We start from the raw sequence: 23563 nt of genomic DNA on the forward strand, positions 1-23563 counted from the left end.
TTCATGAACTTGTATCATGCCACCTATTACTCATTTATGGTCACGTGGTTCAGATGCCTGATTATCGTCTTCCAAAGCAACTACAGTGGTCCCTCGGGTTACATACACTTCAGGTTACATACGCTTCAGGTTACAGACTCTGCTAACCCAGAAATATTACCTCAGGTTAAGAACTTTGCTTCAGGATGAGAACAGAAATCATGCTCTGGCGGTGCGGCAGCAGCAGGAGGCCACATTAGCTAAAGTGGTGCTTCAGATTAAGAACAGTTTCAGGTTAAGAATGGACCTCCGGAACGAATTAAATACTTAACCCGAGGTACCACTGTACTCTATTCCTAACTTAAGAATGGAAAGCGAAATACCAATGGACGACAAAAGTGGTTTAAAGACTCTCTCAAGGCAAATCATAAAAAATGCAGTATAAAAACAGAAAATTGGGAAACACTGGCCTGCGAGTGCTCCAATTGAAGAATATCCTTTACCAAAGGCATCATGGACTTTGAAGAAGCATGAACTTAGGACGCAAGGGAGAAACGTGCTAAGAGGAAGGCATGCTTGGCAAATCCTCACTATGATCAACTCCCACCCGGAAACCTATGTCCCCACTGTGGAAGGATGTGTGGATCCAGCATGGACCTCCACAGTCACTTACGCACACACCGTTAAGACCATGTTCATGGAAGACAATCTTACTTGGTTACGAGTGATCGCCAAAGAAGCAGAAGAAGAAAGACCTTTCCTCTAAACTGGAAAGTCCCAAATGCTGCAACCTTTCCTTCTGCTGGCATGGCTCCATTCCCTTGATAATGTCGGTTGCCCAACATTATGTGTCCAACTCTACGATATACTTTTTGAGGTGAGGCAACCAAAACTGTACACATTATTCAAAATGGTGTTGCACCATATAATGGAATTATGTTATTGGCATTTTTAAAAAAAATTCTGTACACTAGGCTGACAACTTCCTTAAGTGATGTCTCAGATGGATTCGCCTGGTTTAGATGTTCAGATCAGTGACAGAATGGACGATTTTGTGTTTGTCCGAAAGCTGTAGGAGAGGACTTTGTCTGGTATTCGGTATGTTACTTCCTCTATGTCAGCCTTTCTCAACTTTGGGTCCCCAGATGTTGTTGAACTACAACTCCCATAATCCCTAGCTCAAAGGCCAGAGCTCAAAGATGATGGGAGTTGTAGTCCAACAACATCTGGGGACCCGAGGTTGAGAAACACTGCTCTATGTGGTGGGCAGATCAACTTGAATCTCCTGGTGGGCCAAGCCCGGCGTGTGAACCAGAGGTTCCCATCGCTTCTCTATAATATAGAACACCCACCACTTTTATTCTGGGATGCCAAAATGTTTTTTTGTGATGCCTAGCCCTCCCCCCATCTGAAAAAGGTCTCACCCACATTAACAAGCAGCCCCTAGAGGGTTGGCAATGGATGGCCCCCTGCCCTCAGCCACCCCTGCTATATAAGGAAGTAAGGCACACACTAAATACCTAGGGCATTGGTACAAGAATTGCGTTGGGAGCCAGAAGTGACTCACCCTAGTAGCATTGCCAGTTGTGATTTACATCTCTGCAAAACCCAGACACCCAGTTTTGTGGGCATCCTAGAACCAACTCTTAGTGAACACTCAAGCTGGAAACTTTGCCCTCATCCTTTTGCCCCTTCCAGCCCGTACTGCGCTTCTGATGTAGGATTTCTTGCCAGCTGCTTAAAAGTGAAGGGAATGTGGCATGCAGATTATTGTTTTGTTGTTCTCCCAGGGGGAATGAGCGAGGCTGAAAACAAGAAAACATCTCCCCACCCCCTGTAGACCTCCATTTACCAGCTAGCGAGGAGGACCTGTTTCCTATCTCCCATTGTGCCCTGGCCTAAATTGTAATAACAACATCATGCTATTTTTGATTCCGTATTTGTGTGGAAAGCTTGCGGTCTCTTTGTGTCTGTGTTTTGCTTTACCTCTTTTAGAATCCAGTTCTTCTCTTGACATTTCTGCTTAATGTAGCAAAACATGACCTTTGCGAAAGGACACTTCCAGAGAGATGAGTATTCCCTTTTTTATTCTGCCTCAGAGTTGCTCCCCCTTTGTCCTTTCTCCCATCTGTTTTCTCTCTCCTCTACCCTAATCTTTCTTTGATTAGAGGATGGGGAAAAAACAACCACTTTCTCCCCACATCTCAAGCTATGGAATGCTTCTTGGTCCAATTCTGCCCCTATTGGACGTGTCTATTGAGAGATGGATGAACTTGTATGAAAGCTAATTAGATAACACTGAACTTAACCCAGGGTAGGGATGACCAATTCTGACAATTTCAGTTTCTCTATTTTTTTCAGTTTCTCTTTAATTCTCGAAATTCACGCTGCAGTTTGCAACTAAAAAAAACCACCCTAAAAAGAAAACATCAGCAAATTTCTTCTAATATACGCATTCTTGTATGTGAGGTTGCCTAATAAATGCATTTTTCCTCAAGCATGTTTTCCCCCTGACGCAGGTGGCGCTGTGGGTTAAACCACAGAGCCTAGGACTTGCCGATCAGAAGGTCAGCAGTTCAAATCCCTGCGACGGGGTGAGCCCCTGTTGCTCAGTCCCAGCTCCTGCCAACCAAGCAGTTCGAAAGCATGTCAAAGTCCAAGTAGATAAATAGGTACCGCTCCAGCGGGAAGGTAAACGGCATTTCCGTGCGCTGCTCTGGTTCGCCAGAAGTGGCTTAGTCATGCTGGCCACATGACCCGGACAGTTCATCCTATTATGTCTCCTCTCAGCTGGCATATGCACTACATATGCATTTTTGTACACGTTACTTGCTGGAGAACTTTGCTGCAAAATTCAGAGAAGTGTGATTTTTGAAATATGGCTGTGTTTTAATTCTTGTATTGTTTCGGAAAGTGAAAATTAGGTAGATTTAAATGCAAACGGAATCCTATTCCCACTCACCCCCATCCCTATGCTTGTGAGAGCCAGTTTCAAGACCTTGTTGTTTTGATTTCTTGTTACTATTATAAGAACGGAACGTGCCACTTTTGCAAAGGAACAAATACAAAAAACAAAGCAGAAAAAACCCTCAACCCCATGGAAACCCCATGTTTCATGACCTTGGAATAAAAACTGCCACAAAGAGAGGCAAAAGGTCAAGGTGTCAAACTGAGGCAGGTTGTGTGTTAGGCTGTGGCTAGAGTGTGATTCTGGCAAAGGTCACTAGCCAGTGGAGAAGAAAGGGGCTGGTGGATGGGTACTGAGTGAAACAAATGAGAGCTAAAAAGTGTGGAATATAGCCAAATATGGACTTAAGGTGGATCCCTGCTGCCAAGGATTTGCCTTGGGTAGAATAGCATCCACAGTGACTGGCTCTTTAAGCAGGCTATAATCCATTTATCCAGGTGCCAAAAGAGGGGTGGGAGCTCAAGAGCTTAACCAGCCTAGAAGAAGTAGAAAGAGATTAGCTTGCTGGAGAAGGAAGGGGAGAAGGGAGAGGCTTTAAGACATCCAGGTTCTCTTAAGTCCAGGGTAATGAAGTGCCCTCCATATGTATTCGGACTACATTCCCATCAGCCCCAGCTTGTTCCAGAGATGAAAATCATAGTTCAGCAGCAACTGGAGAACATCAGGTTTTCCACACCTGTCTGAAAGTGTATATTTTCAGTGCCCTGAGTTGGACAGTGCTGGGGGCAGCTTTGTGTGTATTGTCTACCTCCACTGTTGGAAACTGTATGTCTCTGAAAGCCAGTTGCTGGGGAAAGCAAGTGGGGAGGTTGCCATTGCACTCAAGTCCTGCTTGTGGGCTTTCCATAGCCATCTTTTGGCCACTGTGAGACCAGGATACTGTACTAGATGGGCCCTTGGCCTGATCCAATGGGGCTCTTTTTATGTTATTAGAATGTGAGCTTAAGAGGAGGATACCACTGCCTGGCCTCAGTTTCTCAGAGGTGGCTCCTTGGCTACCACTACCCCTCATGGCTCTGTGCTTCTCCTTCAGTTGTGTGCCTCCTTTAATGAACTGCTGCTGAGGGCCCCTGGAAACAACTTTGGTCCACAATAAGTCTAGTAGACTCAAGTAGATTTTGAGTCTATTAGTCCCAATTTGAGTCACTTGACTCAAATTGATTGTTGTTATTGTTGTTGTATATAATTCATTAATCTCAAAAGTCTGAGAGTCAGTAGCATGGATATTGCAAAGGTGCGATGATCTTTAATGGAAGGAGAAAACAGTGGTTACCCAGACCTCTTTGCTGGTTGTGAAGGGGCCCCCCAAATGTAGGTCAGCTACTAGCAACAGTTCCAGGTGTAACTAGGGTTGCTGGTTCTTGAGCGTTTTCTAGTTTTGCCAAAAGTTCTTGAGCTATTTTTAATGGAAAATTGGCAAAAACAGCACTGCCAACGTGGATTGCTATTTTCCTGGAGATTTTTACGATTTCCGCCTGGGCACTGCTAGAGACAGTATGGCAGTGATGATCAAACTTGGCCTTCCAGCTGTTTTGGGACTACAATTCCCATCATCCCTGACAGGTCCTGTTAGCTAGGGATGGTGGAGGTTGTAGTCGCAAAACAGCTGGAGGGCCAAGTTTGGCCATCACTGCAGTATGGCATCCCTAGGTGTAACAAGGACAAAGCTCATGGCAACTGGTGAACTCTAGGAAATGTGGTGGTGGGGAAGCTGGACCAGAATGGTGCCAGGGGTGATGGAGAACTTGTATAAACAGAATGGAAGAGCTCTGAGAAGGGACATGATTTGATTCATCGTCATCACCAGCATTTTGGTTCTAATAGCCCTTGCCTCCTCCTAGCGGTTCACAGTGCACTAAAGCCATACAGATAATTAGGTAATGTAAAATATCTAAATCAGAGAAACAGAGGAGAGTGGGGGAATCTAAACACCAATATCCTGATTAAACATAGTTGAAAGCCGGATGAAATACATGTGTATATTGCCTTCCTAAAGACAATGAATGGAATTAGTTTAGCACCCTTTGGGGAGGTACTTCTGCAGCTGAGTTGCTGCCGCAGAGAAGGCTCTGTCTCAGATTCCCACCCATGGAAACGCTAGGAATATAGGAAGTTGCCTTGAGTTTGGCTTCCGATGCTGTGGTTAAAACTTTAAAATATATTAATCCTTCAATCTGTTGTACAGCACTGGGGACCATTCAAGAAGGGGCCATATCAGTGGCAGAGTTTGATCAGTGGGAAGACCTCTTGCTGAGACCTTAGAGAACTACTGCCAGTCAAAACAGAATAAGTGGACACATGGTCTGTTGTTGTAGAAAGCAGCTTCCTAGGTTACTCGCTGATGCTTTCCCCTTTATCATGGGGCGAGGAACCTGTGACCATCCAGTTGTTGTTGGACTACAACTCCCAGCATTCCCTCATCATCGGCTATGTTGGCTGGGGCAGATGGGAGTTGGAGTCCAGTTCCCCATCCCTGCTTTACTACGCAGAGTTGTGTATTGGTGTCATAGCACTTTTCCTCTGTTGATGCCCTTGTTCTTTCTCAGCTCCCTAAGCAGTATGGGGAGGGGATGTGAAAGGGTGGGGTTTTGGATGCTGGTTTGTAAATGCTGCCTGTGGAAAACTGATTCTGCCCCCCTCTTTTTTTTGTCTTTTCCCGCTGGAGTGGAGGGGACTTCTCAGAGGTTGTCTTGGGTTGCCATGGCAGCAGCCTCATTCGGTGTGAATATGGCAAAGATGCAGAAGGCAAATTTAGATCCCCCTTTTTAAAAAAATCCTCAGAGTATTAAAATTCCACTGTGCTTTCATAAGGATGGCCTGCCAAACACTCTCCCCATCTTGCTATAGTTTGTTATGTGTACACACCCAGCAACCATGTTTCCACAACCCACCTTCCATTAAAAACACAAAAATAAAAAAGTATGGTTATTAAGGCCTGCCTTGGGTCCCATCTGCACTATACGTTTAAATAGTCCAAATGTTGGGTGTAAAATATTGTGGAGCAGGTATTTTAAGGATGTCAGTATGTGGAGGGGATGAAGGGGTGTGTGGCAGTGAGTGAGTGACAGACAGACAGACAGAGAGAGAGAGAGACAGAAATTTTCCAAAAGGAGATAAATATAATATGATAAAGGGACGCGGGTTAAACCACAGAGCCTAGGACTTGCCGATCAGAAAGTCGGCGGTTCGAATCCCCGCGACGGGTGAGCTCCCATTGCTCGGTCCCTGCTCTTGCCAACCTAGCAGTTCGAAAGCACGTCAAAGTGCAAGTAGATAAATAGGTACCACGCCAGCGGGAAGGTAAACGGCGTTTCCATGTGCTGCTCTGGTTCACCAGAAGTAGCTTAGTCATGCTGGCCACATGACCCGGAGGCTGTATGCTGGCTCCCTCAGCCAATAAAGCGAGATGAACGCTGCAACCCCAGAGTCGGTCATGACTGGACCTAATGGTCAGGGGTCCCTTTGCCTTTACCTTTATGATATGATAAGTTGCCAAGAGGGAGAATACAATACCACCATACTTTAAAGCAGTTCCATACCATTTTGAACCTCCATGGTTTTCCCCAAAGAATCCTGGGAGCTGTAGTTTGTAAAGGGTGCTGAGAGATGTTCCCCTCGCAAAGGAAGAATTCAAAGAGTTCTCTGGGAAGAGGGATTGGGTTGTTAAACCACTCTTGAGAATTATAGCTCTGTGAGGGGAATAGGGCTCCCCTAACAACTCTCACTACCCTTCACAAACTACAGCTTCCAGAATCCTTTGGGAAGAGGAGAAGCCAGGACTGTTGCAACACTGCTTTAAGCGTAAACTGCAGATCTGTGAAAAGTGGACTGGGGTATCATTTATAAGTTTTCTTACCTGCCCTTCTCCATGAAGTCCCAGAGAGGGTTACAATGATGTAGCTATAAAAACAAAACTCTTTCCATTCTACAAATTTAATAAATAAAAACAAGCAGAAGTGTTCCAGAACAGTGTAAATTGAGCAAAAGAGGTGGGTCCCACAAAACAAAGTACCTTAACTGTCAAAAGCCAGCAGAAGTTATGTAACAAAAGATCCTAGTGGGAATGAGTTCCACATTTTAGTGGCCACTACAGAGGAAGCTCTCTCCTGGGTTGCCCTTCCCGGCACTTCTGAGGGTGGTGGAAAGACCAAGACAACTCCTTCTGCAATTCTTAACACTCCTGTTTAGAGTTATAATTGTTTCACATACATTATTTTGTTCCAATGGCTCTGTAAGGCAAAGTCATTGGGTTGTCTCCAAGTATGTCCTAGTCAGGGTAGACCTATGGAAAGTAATGGACCTACGATGGGCATGTTTATTAACTTCAGTGGGTCTACTCTGGATAGGACTAGCATTAGAAACAACCCAGAATTATTATCTCCATATTGAAGAGGGAGGATCTGAATGAGAAAGAGAGAGAGAGAAATTTGCCAAAGTTCAACTATAAGTCCTAGCCCAACACTGAATTAGGTGCAGTTAAGCCCCTCAATGAATTATATTTTGCAAAATAGTAAAAGTGGTGGAGCGAATAGTGGAAAATAAGAGCTATAATGCAAATTGCATAATTTCTACAGCTTGCAGAATTAATATCACAGAATTTGGATTGCCTGGGCATTTAACTTTTTTTAAACAACAACAACGACATTGTATGGAATACTTACCACACTGATAAAACACCTGTTTAGGAATTGGGCCTACTTTGACATTAATATTAGAGTACCAATAGATCCTTGGAAATATTGGCAATAGATTTTTCCTTGTTTAATTAGAATCATTTATTCATGCTAAGCGAGCACATTTTACAATATATTGATTTTTCATTTTATCTTTCTAATTTTGGTTGTCGTGGGGAAAGACTACCTTAATTTCTCTTTTTCTAGTGTGAATTCCCCCCACCCCAACTTGTAATATCTCTACTTCTACAGGGTAATTATGAGCTGAGCTCAGTTGCAGAAGTTGCAATGCGGAGATAATTATTCACAGTAAATTCTTCCTCTCTCTTTTTTCCTCCCCCTCTCAGAAACCTCTCTGGTAACCGGCTGACTACGCTGTCGTGGCTACTCTTCAAGACACTGAGACTTACCGAGCTGTAAGTTTTTACTTGGGACGTGTTTTCTGCAAATGCAAATGGGAGGGGGAAGGCCAAAGGAAGTGTCAGTTAAGGGTCCTTTTAAGGATGCAAATGGGAGGGGAAGAGGCAGGTAGGAGACCTTTTAAGGATTCAAACAGGATGGAAAGATTGAAGGGAGGTGTAGTTAAGGGCCACTTTGAAGCAGAAATGCATAGCAACGATAAAGACATGGCTGATGCAGGAAAATGGCAATCCTCTGTTAACCCTCCTCCTCTTCTGGAGGTAAAAAATATTGGGACACAGGTGGCGCTATGGTCTAAACCACCAAGCCTCTTGGGCTTGCCAATTGGAAGGTCGGAGGTTCAAATCCCCACAACAGGGTGGAGTTCCCATAGCTCTGTCCCAGCTTTTGCCAACCTAGCAGTTCGAAAGCACACCAGTACAAGTAGATAAATAGGTACTGCTGTGGTGGGAAGGTAAAGGCGGGAAGCTGTTTCCGTGCACTCTGGCACTTGTCTTGGTGTCCCATTGCACCAGAAGCAGTTTAGCCATGCTGGCCACATGACCCGGATAGCTGTTTGTGGACAAACCCTGGCTCCCTTGGCCTGAAAAGTGAGATGAGCTCCGCACCCCATAGTCAAATTTGACTGGACTTAACCATCCAGGGGTCCTTTATTTTTACCTTTTACCTTACCTCTTCTGGGATGTGTTGTGAAACCTGCCTGGTCTCACAAAAGGGGGCAGGGGAATCACAGGGCTGGACCACCCAGGAGGCAAGGTAAGGTGACCATTTCAGGTGGCAGGATCCACAGGGGCAGCAGATCCCAACATCGATCTTCATTCTCCGCCTTGTTCCTCATGTAGATCTTCACTCGCCCCTTTTTCCCTGGCTGGAAGAGAGAGGGAATGCCATTTTCTGGTGCCAAAATGTCTTGGGCCGGTCCTGGGCAAGGGAGGAAGAGAAGTTTGCATTGTTGCATAGGGGCTGGAGCAAATCCCCCATGAGAAAAGGTTAAAATGTTTGGAGCTGTAGAGCTTGGGTCAGGGAGACCTATAAGTTAAGGGAGGATATGGCGAAGGTATACAAAAGTATACATCATATGAAGATGTGGACAGGGAGAAACGTTTTTCTCCTTCTCTCATAATACTAGAATCAGGCACTATCCAATGAAGCTGAATGGCAGGTGGTTCTGAACAAACAAAAGAAAATACATTTTCACACAGCACATAGAGAAACTATGGAATTTGCTCTCACGAGATGTTGTCATGACCGGCATGTTGGACAATTTTAAAAGGAGTTTACACAAATTCATGGAGGATACAGCTACCCATGCCTACTAGCCACCACCCCTGTCAAAAACAAGATGCCTATGAATGGAAGTTGCTGGGAATCGCAACTGGGGAGAATGCTGTGAAGCTCAGGACCTAATTTCAGGCTTCCCGTAGGCATCTCATTGGCCACTATGAGAAGAGGATGCTGGACTAGATGGGGCATTGGCTTGATCCAGAAGACTCTCCTTATGTTCTTTGGCACATCTTAGCTGTAGTTTTTAGGCAGACCAGAAGAAGCAATGGCTTTTTGACCTCCCTTCTCTGCAACAACTGAAGCACTTTTCCGACTACTGCATGTGAGATAGGCTAGCATCTCCCTTGGGGCCTAGCAGGTCTGCAGCTTCCTGAATTATAAATAAAGCATTCAGCGCCATATGAGAAGAATAAGTGGACATGAAATCAATGGAGTGGTGCCCTGGTGACCTGTTTTGTTGAGTTTTAGAAATAGTTCTGTGTCAGAAATAAAAGCATATACGTTATGTAGGATTCATCCCAGAGGATCATGGGAATATCTCATTCATCCTCACCTGTGATCAATAGAGCTGTAAGTGAGAAGTGACTTATGGAAGAATAAAGACCAGTCCCTCAAGTGGGACTCAGTGTGTTATCACCAGTGTAAATTCAGCATAGTTGCTCCCCCCCTACCGTCAAGTCATTACATGAAGAAAAGACTGATAGTAATATTTCAGAAATAAAGCAAAGCCCATGCTTGAGGGAGACGTCTGGCTAAAATGCTGAATTTGGAATTGATTCTCTGTGCTAATGGCAGCTCAAATGTTGTCATGCCCTGGCTTCAGATAATAGCTCGATTCAATTCAGTTCATGTTCCAAGGTGAATTTACATAATTTGTAGTTTCCTAAACAATGCATGAACTGAAACTCAGCTGTCCTTTGAAATTTGCACTTCTCTGAATTTTGCATTGCAGTTTTCCACCCAAGTAATCTGTGCTAAAATGCATGTATTAAATTGTTGTAGAAATATAGCGTATAAAAATGCATTATATTAGAGAAATGTGTTTCGGAAAAATGTGTATACTAGGAGAAATTGCATATAATATATATTAGGAGACATTCACATTAATCTGATGACAAATTTTCATGAGCAGCTTTTTAAAAATTGCAATCTGATGTTGGAGAACTGAATTTAAGATTGGGGAAATGCAAAAACTCAGAGAAACCATGAAGGGTGTATTAGCCCATCCCTAGTGAGAGCCCCTATCTCCTGGTAGAGCACACTTCTTTATAGTAATAGCATCTGAGATTTAATTCTCCATTGAAATGATCCGAGATAGCTGAACTGCAATAAAGAGAGACCATGGAGTGCTGTTGATCCTTAATGTGGACAAGATGGACTACCGTATTTTTCGCCCTATAGGACGCACTTTTTCCCCTCCAAAAATGAAGGGGAAATCTGGGTGCGTCCTATGGGGCGAATGCAGGCTTTTGCTGAAGCTTGGAGAGCGAGAGGGGTCGGTGCGCACCGACCCCTCTTGCTCTCCAGGTTTCAGGAACACATCCGCAGCCTAGGCAGCCCTACGGGAGGTCCGGCAGGGATGTCTAGGCTGCGGATAGCAGCCTGCCGCCCGGCGGGCGGGGCGCCCTGAAGCAGAGCGCCCCCCGTGCCAGGCAGACATCCGCAGCGTGGGGAGCCTTGCAGGAGTTCCCGGCAAGGCTCCCCACGCTGCAGATAGCAGCCTGCTGCCTGGCGCGAGGGGCGCCCTGAAGCAGAGCGCCCCCCGCGCCAGGCAGACACCCGCAGCGTGGGGAGCCTTGCAGGAGTTCCCGGCAAGGCTCCCCACGCTGCAGATAGCAGCCTGCCGCCCCGCAGGGGGGGCGCCCTGATGCAGAGCGCCCCTCGCGCGGGGCAGACATCAGCCAGCCCCACAAGCCCGGGGGAGAGCAGGGAGGCGCAGCGCCGCCATCCTGCTGTTCCTTGACCTGGTTCTGTTTCCCTGACCTGCTTTGGGGGGGGGGGGAAATAAAGGGAATTTTTTTTCCTTTATTTCCCCCCCAAAAAACTAGGTGCGTCCTATGGGACGGAGCATCCTATGGGACGAAAAATACGGTACATTTGATGCTTATCATGTAGTTTGCCCTTGTGTGCAAGCCTTTTCTTCCCAAATTATCAGTATAGGACCCCCTTTTAAGGTTCAGGAGCCTGGTGTGGGTCTTGGGGGAGCTTTAACCCTTTAACAGTACAAGAAGATCCTTGCAGGATCAGACCAAAGCTCTATTTAGTCCCGTATTTTGTTCTCACAGATTCCTACGGGGAGCCCGCAAGCAGGACATGAGCGCAACAGCAGTCTTTCCACTTATGTTCTCCATCAAGTGTTATTCAGAGGCATGATCAGAGGCAAATTCAGAGGCATGCCTTTCTCTTTTCCCTTCCACCCGGCATACCTATGGGGAATCTTGTAGGAACAAGACATGAGGCTGGCAACACTTTCAACCTGAACGTACAAATTAAAAAATGCCGTCTGAATGCACTTGCCCTTTCCAGGAATAAGTATTGCTAAATAAGTCTCTAGAGGAGGAAACTTCCAGCTCATCTGGCTATAGCTCTGCAATGGCTCTTAAACAGATGGCTGGAACGGGGGGAAATTAACTTTACAAGGGTGCTAAGAATAGAAGAAAATTACCTCCTCCAACTTGGAAATCCTTTCTAAGATGTAACTTTGTTGTAGATAACTCTACATAGCTTGGGTCGGTCTGACATCAATGCTGTGAGCCTAGGGATGAGCAAATCAGTCTATTACTGGTCCTTGAAACTTTGTTTAAATTAAGTTTGCTTCAAAAAACAAACCCCACATGAAAAAATCACATTTAAGCATGTATTTATATATTTCTAAATTCATCCACATTTCAAAATGTATCTATCCTCAAAATACACTTTAAAAAATACATTTTTTAAAAAAGTATTTGGATATATTGGGTTGATTCATTGTGGTGCTAAGTTTAACCTTTAGAAGACATCTGAAGGCAGCCCTGTATAGGGAAGCTTTTTAATGTGTAATGTTTTATATATGTTGGAAGCTACCCATAATGGCTTGGGCAACCCAGTCAGGTGGGTGGGATACAAAAAATATAATAATAATAATAATAATAATAATAATAATAATAATAATAATAATAATTACTATTAGGTTAAAGTCAGTTACTTGTTGTGCTTGTGGAAGTTTGCTGCAGAAGGGAAAACACAAGTACAGTGGAACTTCGGAAGCTGAATGCCTTTGAACTTGAACGTTTCGACTCCCAAAAGATTGAAAACCAGAAGTGATTGTTCCGTTTTTTGAACGATTTTCAGAAGCCAAATGTCTGGCGTGGCTTCCACGGCTTCCGATTGGCTTCAGGACGCTCCCGCTGCTATTTGGAAGCCGCACCTTGGTTTTGGAGCTGTACTGGGAGTTGAACAGACTCCCGGAACAGATTAAATTCAAAAACCAAGGTACGACTGCACATTACCAACCATTGTTGTGTAATGGATTGCACAACAAGAATCAGCGGTTGCACAACAAGCATCCATTAGTTACATTGGATTCCTTTGTGGTGCAGCCTTTAAACTCTGCCATCCACTAATGCAGGGGCTCTCGTAGTAGCAGACAGAAAATGCTGGAGGTGGCCCATTTAAGCTGCCAAGAATTGTGTTTTCAACATTTGAAGAAGTACAAAATCCAGTGTGGGTTGCTATTTTCTGATCCATGCATTAGTCAGAGAGGTTAGGGTTAGATTGGTTCACATGGGAATGTGCAAACGTCAGATTTCTCAAGCATCCCTAGGTGGGCTATAGATTTTCCTCTCTCCTTTCATTCTCTTGCAGCTGGCCTGTGGCATTTTCATCTTGTTTGCTCCTCCTTTGTGATGCTCCTTGCTGAGCCTACCACTGGGGGCAGACAGACGTGCTGAAAAGTCAACACTGGTCATCAGGGAGAAATGTAAAATGTTATTGCTTTGCACCCTGCTTTGCAAAGCTCATTGGAAAAGCAGCTTTTCCAACAAGGCAAGGGGGGGAACTGCAGAGAAGTCTATTTCCTACCAATTCTGGCCCTACTTGGAACCATCCCATTGTCATTATTAACTTAAGGCAGGCATGGCCAAACTTGGCCCTCCAGATGTTTTGGGTCTACAGTTCCCATCATCCCAGACCACTGGTCCTGTTAGCTAGGGATGAATGGGAGTTGTAGTCCCAAAACATCTGGAGGGCCAAGTTTGGCCATGCCTGACTTAAGGGATGCCCAAGCCCCACAGCGCCCTCTAAAGGATGCTAAAGGAACAGGGAGGGTTTGACGGTCCCAACCATTGACAATTCAATGGCCCCAACCCATTTTTGAGCTATTTTCAACTTAGATGTTGGTGTGGTAACTTGCTTGAATGTCTGCCATACTCACCAAAATCAAAAGTACAGTAATGACACTTTGGTTCCTGAAGATTTTGTAAGTTTATGTTAAAAGCACAATATACCTGCTCACACACAACATTTTTCCTGCATGGAAGGAAAATATGTGCTATGTTGGAAGAATTAAGTTTTTAGCTTGCTGTGAGGTGCATACCCTAAGCAGGCATATTACCTTCCTCAACATGTGTACTTGTGGGGAAAGATAAACCCCTGGCCTGAAAAGACATTAACTTCAGGTAATGATGTTTATTAACTTCAATGGGTCCACTCTGATTAAAACTAGCACTGGATGCAAGCCAATGTCACCAGGGACCTTAACTGATCATTGAGAAAGCTTTTCCCTTGCCGCTTTTCCTAATGCAATGGGACCTATGGAGGGTTTCCTCTCCAACTCTTGCTTGAATGCAGACCAGAATTTCCCAATTGTGTGCATGTATGTTTCTCTCTAGCTACAGAAGTGTCTGGCATTGTGACTGACGGATGTGTGTCTATAATGAAGCTGCATCTGGAAGGAACTGTGTCCATTTTCAGTGCATTATCACCCACTTCTTTTTCATGCTGCCTTACCTTGTTGTGGGATGAGAGATGACTGACCGACTAGAGTTGAGATGCTTGATCAGCTGTGCTCCATCCTCCTGGCGCTGAGACATTTTTAGCAAGGAGTTGCTGCCTTCTGGTGTTTGCTCAAGGAGTGCTGCCCAAAGGAAAGCAAACCTTTTTTTTGGGGGGAGAGACTTTGGAAGTGATGAAAAGCCAACTTCCAGAAGCTCTGCTGAACTGCTTAGATGCTTTGCTGTCATACTGAGATCTGTTGTATGTGAGAGGTGTCATTGATCATGCACACATTACATTCTCCGGAGAGAGTATGGGGGCGTAGGGACACAGAAGTTGCCATCTGGCAATCCTGCTTGAGAGGAACATAGGAAGGTGCCTTATGCTGAGTCAGAACCATTTGCCCCTCCAGCTTGGTATTCTCCAGACTTACTGGCAGCTGTTCCCCAAGGTTTCACACATGGGACATCTCCAGCTCTTAACTGGAGATGCTGGGGATTCAGCCTAGGACCTGTTGTATGCAAAGCAGAAGATGTAATACTCAGCTAGGACTCACAGCCTGAAGGGGTCCTCCAGGCAATATGCAACCACCCTGTCTGGATAGCTCATTTGGTTAGAGCACGGTGCAGATAGTGTCAAGGTTGCAGGTTCAATCCCCATACGGGACAGCTGCATATGCCTGCAAAATAGGGGTTGGACTTAGATGATCCTTGGGGTCCTTTCCAATAGAGTCAGACTTCTATGAAGTGGTGTGGGTCGACAACCACAGCTGGGAGAATCGAGCCCGTCTTGCATGCTATGAATGTTGTAGACAGCACTGCAAGTGCAGGGAAGCCAGCCACTGTATTTTCTTTCAAAAGAAAGCTAACCCCAGCCAAGTCCCTTAAGTGGCAGAGCGCCTGTGTGCTGGTGGCATGTGGCATGCCCAGTAAAATGCTGGGAGTTAATTTGCACAAAAGCTCCCCTGGGTACTGCGATTAGGACACATTACATCACCGACACGGCTGGGGCAGGCCATTGGAAAAGTCCACCCCGAGGCACACCGCTCTTATATTATTCATGGGGGAGAGTCATGCATTAAGAATGATCTGGGAAGCCTGCATTTTTATTACTTACAGTTCTGCCCCCTGAAGTGCTGCAGTGGCAGCTCTCCTTGGCGGACAAATTTCAGGGAATGCTTTGACACCGGTTTGGATTCCTTCTGTGTCCCAGAGTGGTTTAACACAGGCCCTCCAAGTGTCCCCATTTTCCAGGGACAGTCCCGGATTTTACAGAAGCCATCCTGGTTTCTGATTTGATCCTGAAATGTCCCACTTATCCTTAGGACATCCCAATTTCCATTGGAGAAATGTTGGAGGGTATGGTAAAAAGGTAAAGGTAAAGGACCCCTGACAGTTAAGTCCAGTCGTAGATGACTCTTGGATTGCAGCGCTCATCTCGCTTTACAGGCCAGCATGACTAAGTTGCTTCTGGCGAAACCAGAGCAGCACACTTTTACCTTTCCTCTGGAGTGGTACCTATTTATCTACTTGCACTTTGACGTGCTTTCAAACTGCTAGGTTGGCAGGAGCTGGGACCGAGCAACAGGAGCTCACCCCATCGCGGGGATTTGAACTGCTGACCTTCTGATCGGCAAGCCCAAGAGGCTCAGTGGTTTAGACCACAGCGCCACCCGCGTCCCATGGAGGGTATGGTAGGACATTCCTATTTTCATCGGAAAAATTTTGGAGGGTATGGAATTATGCAACTCTCCCAAGTCATCTGAAGGCAGCCTGTATAGGGAAGTTGGTTTTTTTAATGTTTAACGTTTTATTATGTTTTATATAAGTTGGAAGCTTCCCAGAGTGGCTGGAGCAACCCAGTCAGATGGGTGGGGGTATAAATAGTAAATAATAATAATAATGACATCCCTATTTTCATTGGAGAAATGTCAGAGGGTATGGTAACAATCAATCCCTCTTCCCAGGGAATTCTGGGAATTGTAGATCTGCAAGGGGAATTGGGGTCTCCTAGCAATTCCCAGTACCTTTAACAAACTACAGCTCCCAAAATTCTTTGGGAGAAGCCATGACTGTTGAAAGTGGTGGTGCAAATGTGGCCTAAGTCCCCATCTTTATGTCCTCTTAAATTCTGCCCTATTTCTTATCATCACTTCCCTCAGTGGTCTAAGCATTCTGTAATATTCCCTCGAGGGTTCTCTCAGTCTCATGGTTTTGTAGGGGAGCTTGCAGAGCGTTGAAATAGGGGTTGGGGAGCTTATAGTGCAGAGAGAGACAGGGAAAAGAAATCAATAATAATAATATAATTTCAGTACATAAAATACATGTAAGTATTTAAGTGGAGTACATTAAAAAGCAGATTCCCCATCTGCGCTGCACAGCTGGGTCAATGGGGGTCTAAGTCTACAAAAGCTAGCTTCTATGTTCAATTAAAATGCATGTTGCCTCAGGTCCCTGAGCAGCAGGAGCTCTGAGTCAATGTGCTAAGGCAGAGTCTTATGGATTGAGCCTTGACTTTATGGGCATGGAGGGGATAGGACAGATAAAATGGAAACTCTATACAGGTGAGTAGTGGAAGGAAGGTGCACACCTTTGAAGGAAGGCAATGACATCTAAATTTAACATGACGTTGGGAACCCTGATTCCTCCTTCCCCTCTGTTATCCTGGTATTGCAGCCAGGAAGGGCTGCAAACTTTGACTTGCTTGAACCAGTAGGTGAGCCAACTAAATTTTTGTTGATTAACCTGTGGAGCAGTGACTTAAGGATGCCCTTTGCTAGTTTCTTTCTCACTTTGGCATTAGAAGTTATTTTGGTTCTCGTATGAGAGGTGATTTCTGTTTTATTCAGTCAACAACAAAAACAACAACAACAAAAACAACAACAATAATAATATATTATTTATACCCCACCCATCTGGGTGGGTTTCCCCAGCCACTCTAGGCGGCTTCCAACAAAAGATTAAAAATACATTAAAACATCAGTCATTAAAAACTTCCCTAAACCAGGGCTGCCTTCAGATGTTTTCTAAACATAAAATAGTTGTTTATTTCCTTGACATCTGGTGGGAGGGCACTCCACAGGGCGGACGCCACTACTGAGAAGGCTCTCTACTTGGTTCCCTGTAACTTCACTTCTCACAGTGAGGGAACTGCCAGAAGGCCCTCGGAGCTGGACCTCAGTGTCCGGGCTGAACGATGGGGGTGGAAACGCTCCTTCAGGTATACTGCAAATGATCTTTTACTTAGAATTATAGAATTCTAGAGTTGGAAGGGAAACCAACAGTCATCTAGTCTGACCCCCTGCACTATCTGCACGATGTCTACATAATTATACAACTGGTGCCCTAATTGGCCATCGTATGTGGCTAGGGTACCACCAGAGGATACTTGGGCTGCATTCACATGGCAGTTATTCCATTTCCTTGTTTTCCTAACTGTTAATTTCCATATCAGCTTTTCCCATGACATAAAAGCCATTTCCAGAAAACTAGCAAAATAAGGCACATGTTTAGCACTCATTTCCATGTTATTTGATTTTTTTTTTTAAAAAAAGACTATTTTAAAATGGCCTCGGTCCAGTATATCTGAAGGAGCGTCTCCACCCCCATCGTTCTACTCAGACACTGAGGTCAAGCATCGAGGGCCTTCTGGCGGTTCCCTCACTGCGAGAAGCCAAGTTACAGGGAACCAGGCAGAGGGCCTTCTCGGTAGTGGCACCCACCTGTGGAACGCCCTCTCACCAGATGTCAAAGAGAACAACAACTATCAGACTTTTAGAAGACATCTGAAGGCAGCCCTGTTTAGGGAAGCTTTTAATGTTTGATGTATTACAGTATTTTAATATTTTTTGGGAAGCTGCCCAGAGTGGCTGGGGAAGCCCAGTCAGATGGGTGGGGTATAAATAATAAATTGTTATTACTATTATCATCATCATTATTATTATTAGTTGCGGTCCCCTTAACCTGGAAAATCGTGGGAGTAAAGTACAGTACGCCAACATACAGCTAGTTCTTTCCTGTCATTTTTATGGGGGGAATCATGCGGAAGCAGAGTCATGCAGGTCTGGAAAGGGTGGGGAAGTAGCAATGATGTTCATTGTGGTGTCAAACCATGCCTATTAACGTGAACGTCATTTCCATGGCACGGCTCTATATTGCTAAAAAAAAGGCCACAGTTCCATAACACAACAGACTCTGCAGTATGACAGGAATATTAGAAAACGTGGTAGAAGCTTTAGTGTTATAATCAGGAAAATGAATGCAATAATCCCCACAAATGCACCCTTTGTCCAGGAGCCCCTTGAAGCTGAAGCTGGCCCTGTATCAATATTTTAAGGACATTGATAAATTCCGCTAATTTTCCTGCACCTAGCCATGTTCCTTTCTTCTCATTTGTCTCCTGGCTGTTTGGTTCCCAGCTTCCCAGCAGTCTCTAACCCAGGCCCACCTTCTGAGGCCAGCTCCGCTGCCATGATTCCATGTAACCTTTACCTCCTCTCCACCTTTTCTCTCTCACAGTCTCCCCTTCTCTTTCTGTGTAGGAGGTTAGAGCGAAACATGTTCAACTGCAGCTGCGACATCCGCTGGATCCAGCTGTGGCAGGAGAAAGGAGAAGCCAATTTGCAGAACCAGAACTTGAACTGCATGAATACAGAAAACAAAAACATAGCCATGCACAAGATGAATGTCAATCAGTGTGGTAAGGAAAGAAAAAAACAACATCCCAAACACCACCCACTTAATTAGGCATCTGTGCTAGATTATGATTATTCCTTCTATTTTTGTGGTCCAATCTCTGGGTGCCATTCTTGGTTTTTTGTGTGTGAAAACAGCACCAGGAACATCCATGCACAAAAGCGAGGCACCAGCAGACTTGGGGGAATCCCATCTTTTTGCAAAAGTAGAGAAAGAAAGAAAAAATAATCTTTAGCAGGGGAATCCTCGGAGGCCTAAATCAATTCAGTGAGGACTGAGTGTATTCAGTCAGCTAGGAATGGCTGGCAATTGGATGGAGTAAGAGGTGGATGGGAAATGGCAGTAGTGGTATGAAGTCGATGGAAACCTGATCAGTTGCATACCACCCTGTAACAATTTGTTGCAGGTTCCACTGGGGGTGGTGATTGTTGTTACGCATTGCTATGGTTCAACATGCATGGAGATTTACAAAAGCATAAAAAACAGGTCCCGATCCAAATACCTTGGGTTACATACGCTTCAGGTTACATACGCTTCAGGTTACAGACTCTTCTAACCCAAGAATAGTACCTCGGGTTAAGAACTTTGCTTCAGGATGAGAACAGAAATTGTGCTCTGGCAGCGCGGCAGCAGCAGGAGGCACCATTAGCTAAAGTGGTGCTTCAGGTTAAGAACAGTTTCAGGTTAAGAACAGACCTTAAGTACTTAACACGAGGTACCACTGTAGATTATAATCTGTAAAAAAACCCTTTCTCTTTGCATGAAGCCAATTTATAGGGATGGACAGACAAGTTCATTTCTGATTTATATCACTTTCTCCCGGTCTCACCATAAATCTGCATTAATCTGGGAAGATCCACTCAAAAATGTGAATGTAAATTTAATTCAGATTTTCTCCCATTTCTCAATGTATTAGCATATTGTTAAAGCATATTGTTGATTCCTTGTTACTGAGCCAAGAAAGGGCGTTTAAACACTTGAGAAGGGCAAAAGTGGGCTGAAAGTTTAATTTCCAGTCTGCACATCAGTCTAGGACAGGCTTCCCCAACCTGGTACCCTCCAGATGTTTTCCCATTGATTCCTACCCATGACAAAGCTGTGGTGGAGTAGACAATGCAGGTGTGCTGATGGGCATTGTAGTCCAAAACACCTAGAGGGCACCAGGTTGGGGAAAGCTGGTCTGGGAAGTGTTGTAGAAAGGAGAGTGCTCTTCTGATTGGGTCCTGCTTGCAGAGTTCCCCGCAGGCATTTGATTGGCACTGTGAGGACAGGATGAGACTTTGGTCTGATGCAGCAGGCTGTTCTTATGTTCCAGTCAGTTTCTATTGGAATGCACAAAGTCTGAATTCCTCTAGCACCACAGATGTATACTGTCCACCTCAACACACACACACACACACACACACACACACACACACACACACACACAAGCTGTTGCCTTCTCTTGTTTACATAACCCTTCGAGTTTTGAGAGGCCGTTTTTTGTTTCCCCCTTATCACAGTGATCATCAGGTTTCCCCTTAAACTTATTACCTTTGTTTCCCGGTGGAGTCTCTTGAGCTGCGAACAGCTGTAGCTTCTCAACCCCGTTCAGTGCTTCCCACAATTCTTTGTAGGTTTGCTGCTGCTTTGTTTGGAGGAGATATAAAGAGATGGACTTATCAGCAACGATGCTCCTCTACCTACTCTCTTTGTGTGCCTCCTGGGTGGGAGTCCCTTGGGCAACAAAACACTGCAATCCATTGGTCAAGGAGGGGAAATATGTGGTCTTCCATCAGCCCCAGGCAGCATGGTCAGCAGCCAGGAGTGATGGGAGTTGTAGTCTAAGGTCATTTACAGAGTCACAGGCATGGGGAATGATTCTGAAATGTTCCCCATGCACTTTTCTCTCCAGATTTTGAAATTCTGAACACCCTGGTCTTGATTCCAAATTAAGGATGTTTTGTGGTAGTTGCTGCCCTGTTATCAGTAGTGCGACTCCTGCAACACGTTGGCAATTAATGTACACAGAACAATAATTATACATACTTTATCAACCTTCTGAGAAAAATACAAAACATTAAACAAAGCCACAAAGACTTGCGAACTACCGCACCTAAAATGAACTTAAAATGTCTGGTTTCAATAGATTTTTCAAATGCTTAACTCAGTCTTTTAGATAAGTTCATGAAGATACCAAGAAAGGGTGAGTTCTGTGATATTCACAATACCGAGAGATGCTAGTAGAATTGTAGATAGATGTTAATAAAGTTGTAGACAACGAAGTTGTAGGCAACAGGGTGCCGGCGTTTTGCACCTGTTTCGCCCTGTATTTTTCTCAGAAGGTTGAAAAAGTATGTATAATTATTGTTCTGTGTATATTAATTGCCAATGTGTTGCATGAGTCGCACTACTTCTATCAACAGCACAGGTTGCATTTTTCTAGCCCTGACAATAGTGGCTACTAGTCATGCTGGCTGTGTTCTACCTCCACTGTCAGTGGCAATGTGCTTTGAATGACAGTTGCTGGAAACCTCAGGAAAGGGAGAGTGCCATTTTGCCTAGGTCCTACCTCCAGGCTTCCCACAGGCATCTGATTGGCCACTGTGTGAACAGGATGCTGGACTGGTTGGGATACTGGCTTGTTCCAGCAGGCCCTTCTCATATGTCCCCAAAGTTTCATGCAGAGCTGGACAATAAGCAAGCTTATTTTGCCACTGCTTGCAATTCCTTTGTTTTCTTCTTATCTTCCCTTTCCCTCTAGGCTACAGACGCAGCAGGTGCACAAATTAATAATAAAACATTTGGTGGGGGAAGAGGTCTTGCATTGCAAGGAGATGGGCTAGATGACCCTTCCAGCTGTACGATTCTATTACCTGATTTCATGCCTGAACGTATCACATTTCTCAATGTAAAATAAACAAACACTTTATTTATTAAATTTGTTAGTTGCTTTATCTTGCGCAGGGCAACCCAAAGTCACTTGCAATCAACCAAAAAGACAGACCACCCTCCCTTTCACCTGCGTATAGATACATTAAAGCCAAGAGGAAAGGGGGAATACATTAAAAAACATCCCACCCAATTCTAAGAGGCCACAGATAGTTAAAAGCCAAAGGCCTAGCTATAGAGGAAAGTTTTTGCCTGGTGCCTAAAGATATACAAGGATGAGCTTCTCTGGGGAGAGTATTCCACAATCTTCATGCAATAGTCTCAAGAATGTTTTAGTAACAGAAAAATGTAGGAAACCGCCTTTGTTTTCAGGATCTTTGCCCTTTTCTTCCTGTGCCCTCCCCATAATAGTCAGCATTCTGTGGCCATTGAGCAGGCTCTGTCCTTATGGGACTGTTTTTGCCATACAGACAAATCTAATTGGCTGTGCGGTGTCATCCTTCCTGTTGTACATTCCCTGCTTTACTGGGGACATCATGGAAGAAGATGTAGCCCCAATGTCCAGAAATAGTGCAAAAGTAGCAGACATGGGGTGGGAACAACTGCTGCCACTTGCTGCCAATAGTAGCAGAAAAGAGTTATTTTGGAGTTCTGAGTGGGGAATGAGTTGCTTGCTTGCCCAAAACCTACCTTTCACCTTGGAAATATTGGTGCATGGAAGCAATACACTACCTGTAAGCAGTCCCTGGCTTGTTGAACCTGATTTTGCTGATTTCCTGGGTCTGCATCAAAACTGGAGTTCCCAGGAAGGCCCTGGATGATGGGCTGGCTTGGTGAAGCTGTGTCAAGTTTGTTTTGTGTAGAAACGTAGGAAGCTGCCTTGTATTGAGTGAGAGCATTGGTCCATCTATCTCAGTTTTGTCTGCACTGACTGGCAGTTGGCTCTCCAGGCCTGCAGGCTGGGTTCTCTCACAGAGATGCCAGGGATCAAACCTGGGGCCTTCTGCATGCAAATCAGATGCTCTGCCACTGCGCTATGGCCCTTCCCCAGTGTGTTATGGCCCGGCGCCACGGAATATGTATAGCAGAACTTGATAAATAGCTCTATCTTCTGCCTGGCTTGCTTCAGAAGGCCTTTAGGGCTTTTCAGTTCAACTCGTTTGCACCGAGGTCAAATGTACTGTATCTAAACCTGACAAGAGCATTTTGCACGCTCCTCTTTAAAATCAGCGATATAAGAAATTTTGCAACTTTCCTTCACAGCTTCTACTACTGCCTCTCTGCCAGCGAGTCAATGGCAGAAGCAGGATTGAAGGTTAGATGCTTGCTTATTTGTAGCTGCCTCTGTTGTGTCTCTGAAGGAGCAACTGCTCTGATCGGGGCACCTCCCAGCATAGAAGCACACCCAAAACAATGACTCATAGAAAACTCTAGGGAATGTGGGTTCTTCTGAGGACAGCCAAGTCCTTGGGGGAAGAGTGAGAACTTAGGGATGGAGCTACCTCTCCAGGAAAACACACACACACACACACACACACACACTTGTATTTTGCATGCAGTTACACTTGCCTGAATAAGAGTATTCCGTGTTGCTTCCTTGTATCTGCCACAAGTTAAAGGGATAGTCACCTGTCCAGGGACTAGCAATGGGGGAGAATTTCAATTCAGGTCACATGTAAAGATGAACTTGCCTAATTCACAAA

The 23563-nt window shown here is 44.9% G+C and overlaps 1 protein-coding gene across 3 annotated transcripts in view; it reads left to right on the top strand.

The window, feature by feature from the left end:
• NTRK3 (neurotrophic receptor tyrosine kinase 3) overlaps positions 1 to 23563 on the top strand; it is a 412299-nt gene that overhangs the window by 146396 nt on the left and 242340 nt on the right. For all 3 annotated transcript variants that reach the window (XM_081171109.1, XM_081171110.1, XM_081171111.1), the window contains exons 4-5: positions 7968 to 8036; positions 18836 to 18993. In XM_081171109.1, coding sequence (XP_081027235.1) covers positions 7968 to 8036; positions 18836 to 18993 — 227 coding nt within the window. The remainder of the gene's footprint in view (positions 1 to 7967; positions 8037 to 18835; positions 18994 to 23563) is intronic.

The sequence above is a fragment of the Podarcis bocagei genome, assembly GCF_964188305.1.
Source record: "Podarcis bocagei genome assembly, chromosome: 14".
Taxonomy (NCBI): Eukaryota; Metazoa; Chordata; class Lepidosauria; order Squamata; family Lacertidae; genus Podarcis; species Podarcis bocagei.